General features: G+C 39.3%; 1 protein-coding gene across 2 annotated transcripts in view; it reads left to right on the forward strand.

Annotated features, from left to right (window-relative positions):
• LOC143017897 (uncharacterized) overlaps positions 1-6,000 on the forward strand; it is a 630,413-nt gene that overhangs the window by 590,645 nt on the left and 33,768 nt on the right. For both annotated transcript variants that reach the window (XM_076172937.1, XM_076172938.1), the window contains exon 5: positions 3,661-3,707. In XM_076172937.1, the coding sequence (XP_076029052.1) occupies positions 3,661-3,707 (47 nt within the window). The remainder of the gene's footprint in view (positions 1-3,660; positions 3,708-6,000) is intronic.

Consider the following 6,000-nt stretch of genomic DNA (forward strand, 5'->3'; position numbering starts at 1 on the left):
CATAGTGTACATATATTTCACACTTCTGGACATCATGATGTATACATCACTGATGTATTTCTGATTCACATGTAAATAATTTTTTCTTGTAAATATTGTGATTGTTTTTTATTATTTGTTAAGGACTGTGGTATGAAAAATCATCAATTATTCATATATTGTTATACAGTGCAATAGATATGTAGATTATATACTGAAATATTGATAATTTATAGTACGAGTATTGTATCCAAAGTGATCAAATTCAATAACGAATACAGGCAATAACAGGCGTTGTTTATACTATGAATGCATCTAAATGATACGCGTCTATTTGGCACGCGTCCATTTGGGATGACACGTTTCTCTATCTATATATATATATATATATATATACATATGAATATATATATATATATATATATATATATATATATATATATATATATATATATGAGAGAGAGAGATTGGGTGGTGGGAGTAAAATGAAGATGGTTTAGGAATTTATTTACTCTAACGTTGACACCAACTTGGTCCTCTTCATAGAGTTACATTTTTATTTACTTATTTATTTGTTTGTTTTTACATAGGTTACAATACTCTTGAAGAAGACCAGTAGGTCGTAACGTTAGAATAAATTAATTCCTAGACCATCTTCGTTTTACTCCCATCAACTAATCTCTCATTTGTCTTTTCTTCCCAAAATAATATATATATATATATATATATATATATATATATATATATGTATGTATGTATGTATTTATGTATCTGCTACTTAGAAAATGCCATCTTCATATCTCTTTTACTATCTTTGACTCCACCTTACCTGTGCAATATTGCCACCGAGGGTGGAAGCGCTGGTTAACGCCGTCAGAACCTCTCTCGCTCTTTCTCTTTGGGCGAACAAAGCCAACGACGGAATGGATTTGTGTGTGTGTTTGTGTGATTTATCCCCCCCTCCCCCACCCCCGTTCCTCCCACTGGTTTCTCTAGTTCTGACAGGAGTATTTTAGACCTTTCTTGTCTCGGAGATTTAGGGACCTCCGGCTATCTGGTGTGATATCTTGAATTGCCTCCGTTTGTTTGCAGGGAGATCTTTGTTCAACTTCTTCCCCCCCCCTCCCCTTCCCTTCTCCCGCTTGTCTAAGAGGGGGTTTACATGGTCTAACGGTTCGACAGACACATGATATGTGAACGTGTGAACGGGGTATTTGGGGTTTAACCAACGTGTTCGACAACCAAATACCACGTTCACACCACTTTAGACTCGTGTCTGTCGAACCGCGTTCGACGAACCGCGTTAGACCGTGTAAACCCCCTCTAAAAGGGGCTTCTTGGAATGATCGTTATGGTCTGTGGTTGTTTGCTGCTTTTTCTTTCTTTCTGGGTTGAGATGAAGAACCCTTCCTCCCCACAGCCTCCTCGTGGGAAGTCTTTAGGACGGAGTCTTTTCAGCGACTTTACCTCTTCGATGCAATAGTGGCGGATAGAAGCGCTTGTCATCGGTGACGAAGTACAGTCACGAGCAAATATTTTGACCCACCCGAGTCTTTCATGATACAAAATTAAAATTCTTTGACAATTTCTTCCATCTGCTCCAGAAGATTTAGCTAACTGTGAGCAAGATACATAGGAAAATATATCATGTACTCGACAAAAAAATATATAAGATAGAATAAAATAAACAAAGAAAAATAAATAGACAAATAAAAACATTGACGTTGTGAGAAGTGGAGCGACTCGGGACGCAAAATGACTAATTCAGTCTTGCTTATTGTTCTTCCCCATAATTCTTAAAGATGAATGTACAGTAAGTCTGGTTTTTAGGCATAATAAAATCGCTAGAGTGTGGCACGAGAGGAAGGTAGTGTGTAAAGGGGATCATTATGAAACTATTCTTCAGAATTCTCCTTCATGTGAATAAAATCGCATGGCCTCATCAAAAATGAATTTTATTTTGAGTTGTTTCTGTGGTCCAGAGTTGTTGGTGAGCACCAAATTAGGACCGAACGAAGTCCAGATGAGATGCCTAGCATACTTCTTCAACTCAATCCCATTTCTACCACTCATCAACCCCATTTTTAACGGGTAACAATAGTAATGCATGGGGACCGGGTAGATTACTGGGTTCCAAACGTGATGACAATAATAATAATAATAAAAAACACGCCCAAACACAAAGATGGCGCGGTTGTTTCTCGACCAAGTCATCTGCTTAAATTTGTGTTTTACAGCTTAATTTATCGTTGCGATAAAACCCGTTTTATGTTTTGCTCGGATGCAATTGAGCCAATGTCAAGGCGTAATTGTGTTCGCGTTTGTGTTTATAGGCCGCTCACCGCGCGTCTTGCCCTTTATATGTGTCGGTGATTGTACGCTTGTATGCATTTATGTATGAGGAGCGTGTCCCTATAGTTATGTCACACACACACACACACACACACACACACACACACACACACACACACACACACACACACACACACACACACACACACACACGGCTCGGCTCGGCTCGTCTCGGCTGGAATGGACTGCAATGGTATCGCTCACAACTGCTAATTCAGATATCCTAGTTCAAGCCCTGACCAGTGCTGAAAAAAAAATCCGTGCTTCACTGCGAGCCGGCTCTCCAGTTGTGGTGAACAAGGAGGTGTGTGTGTGTGTGTGTGTGTGTGAGAGAGAGAGAGAGAGAGAGAGAGAGAGAGCAAGAGAGCGTGCATGTGTGTGTCTGTGGTTACTGCATTACTCATCCTGAGGGTAATATGTCGATCACGTGTCCAACATGTGATTCAAGACTATGGTGGTAAACACACACACACACACACACACACACACACACACACACACACACACACACACACACACACACCTCGTGGCGTTAGAGTTCTCGCCTGCCACAACGGCGGTCCGGGTTCGACTCCCGCCCAAGGTTGAAATAATTTCAGTATCGCTTCGCTGCGGGGTGCTACTCCAACTCAACGGCTTTCCTGGTTCGACTCCCGCCCAGGGCTGTAATAATTTCATTATCGCTTCGCTGCGGGGTGTTACTCCAACTTTCGTGGGCGGTGAGTTGGGTGTGTGTGCGCGTGTAAGGTGACAGTATTACCCATAGATCGGTCATACGAGCTCTGAGCTCTTATCCGGGAAGTTAATAACTGTCGATCATGAGTCCAACACGTGATCCATGACAAATGACGTCACTTTCCCAGGACTTATGATTGTTATTTAGTTTAATCAAATCGCCTGTGTTATTATTTTTTTTATTGAACTGACATTTATTTATATTTGTATACTTCACAACCAAGCCACACAACCCCCTTATAAGGGGGAAATGGCCTTTGGTGTAAGAATGTATGTATATCCCTATTGTGATGGGCATTTCCGGGAGAACGGACACTAGTGGCCCTGCTCTTAAAGTGCTTTGCCTTGCTGCACTGCCTTTGACTCCTAGCAGTGTGGCTGGGGTGAGGGATGACCCTTCATCCACGAGGTGCTGTGATGGGTGCATAACGAATTTGTGTTTGGATGGGTTAGTGCTTTGACTTGGCCACCATTCTTATAAGGAGGATAGGCATTTTGTTTTTTCCTTCTTCTTCTTCTTCTTCTCCTTGATTGATATATTAATGGGAATACAGAGTTTGACAAGAGTAAATACTATTTTCTCTTCTCTTCCAGGTTTAGCAGAGCAGTCGAGAAGTTCTTGGAGAAGAACAAGGAAAACAGTAAGTGATTCTGCCCTTGTCACCTATGTTAGACTGACCTAAAGGGTGCAGCACTTTCTTTCTCTTTCCTCTTTACCGAAAAGGGGCAGACTTTATCACTTCTCTCTCTCTCTCCAAGTATCTACCCTAGACGAAGGAGTGCTATGAAAAGGTTCTAATGACTGAAGGGTGGAGGAGAACTAGGAACATCAGCATATTGTGCATTGCTAATACACAAAGAACCATAAGACACTTCCTTTAGTTTACTTGAAAGCCGGGTTGCAAAAGACAGTAGGGACTCATCCGTCTTATAGTTGAGAGATGCTGCTCTCCTCTCAAAAGGGACTAGTAATAGTATTTTAAAAAATAAATTCCAAAATAAGGCGGAACGTATCCAAATTGATAACACCTCTATCTACCCAATCTGAATGAAACAATGACTCTAAAGGCATCAAAAGCAATCTTGCTGGCCTTGGCCTGAGCACGAATATAGTTAAGTGCCTCAATTGGGACGTAAGCACATCAGCTAAATGGAAGTACAAATGAAAATTATCACCTACAGGGGTATCAGAAAATATTTTGAGGAAATTAGTTTTAAAAGTAGCATCATTATAGTTTAATGTTTTGGAGTTAAGACATGAGGCTGCCATCGTTTCAGCTGCCAATGAGTTAGGAACAAGTTGAGATCTCACGAATGAGATTTTCTCAGACCCACTACTGACAGTTAGTGTTAACTATGGTGTCTTCGCATTGTTGTATAAATGGAGCTGCTGTATAATGGGGATCTTTAGCTGAGAATTTAACTATGGAAGGATCCTGATGTAAAAAAGTAAATGTATTAACCATCGTCTGAGATGGAGTTTAGGGACTAAGAAATGAAGACGACTTGGGCTTACTAGATATATTTAAAGGAGAGAAGGGCAGCTGAAATCCACTCCTAAATAGCATTAACGTAAAAAACAAAAAATTCTTAATACATACAGTAATTATCTTGACCGCTTACAAAAATACATTCCCCACGAATAAAAAAGTCTGGGCTGGTGAGCGTAACCATACCTAGACAAAAGTAAACGATAATACAAATTCTCTATAAAAGAATAAGGAAAACGGCACCGCAAGGGATGACTAATAATAAAGTGAAAGCAAGATGGCCGAAAAGAATGGCAAACAAATATGGCCGCCTTATGACATAGGCAACAGGGCTACCTGGTTCAAAATAATTTTTTAATTAAGAAAATAATTCACGCTATATCATAAAATAGTTTACATGCACTTTCACTTTAAAGTAAATGATAATAGAGTCACATGGTTAACAATCAATAATCCAGCATGAGCATTCTTTTCAAGAGAGAACTTACTGAAGTCTGGCTAGCACGCCGGCCATCCTTCACACAGTCTAGGCGGGTCCAGTAATCCTTCCATTTCCAGGTATCAAATTAAAGCTGACACACACAGTAATAATAGGCGAATATTCTGTTAATACATATGACAATAATAGAACCAAAATACAGATAGATGCCAAGCTGACGATCACTTGGGACGTGTGTATGTATATATATATATATATATATATATATATATGTATATATATATATATATGTATATATATATATATATATATATATATATATATATATATATATGTATATATATATATATATATATAAACGCACACTTAGAATACACTACCTGAGGACCAGCTGTTACATAATTCCAAAAGTCACGTTATCAAATTCCTGGTTGGAAAAAAAAGGTAGAAAAAGAGCGGGTGGGACAACAAGACAACATAATGCTGGCCAGCCAAAGTTCATATCACTTCAGAATCGTATATAAGTTAAAAAAAGATACACAGTAAATTTAACTTTACACGAGAAAGGTTAATTCACGACTGGCAAGCCAAGTCATCAAGCTCAGATTTGGCGGGAAAAACTGTCGTGCGTCGGGATGAACTATTCGTTCTCCGTACATACTCGTATATAAAGTTACACTATAATAGATAGACAATACAATGAATAATTAAATTAATGTCCAACAAAACCTATACTAATCAACAGTACAACACAGTTATACGATGCTACAACGTACCACACCATCACAAGGCAGGTAACTAAGAGTCACTGCTGGAAATCGGAGAGTGCGGGATTCGAACCCACAACTAAGCGAATGCGAGACCAACACACTTCCGATGACGCCACCAGCGTAGATAAAAAATGGCTTATTTAAGAGGAAATGTGTAGATTTAGCGGGAGTAGAATATAGACTATGCTATAGCTATATTTAGGTTAGAACCTTAGATATGTGTGTGTGCGTGCAT

Source organism: Oratosquilla oratoria, chromosome 33 (genome assembly GCF_046742065.1).
Source record: "Oratosquilla oratoria isolate Oo_2021 chromosome 33, ASM4674206v1, whole genome shotgun sequence".
Lineage (NCBI taxonomy): Eukaryota > Metazoa > Arthropoda > Malacostraca > Stomatopoda > Squillidae > Oratosquilla > Oratosquilla oratoria.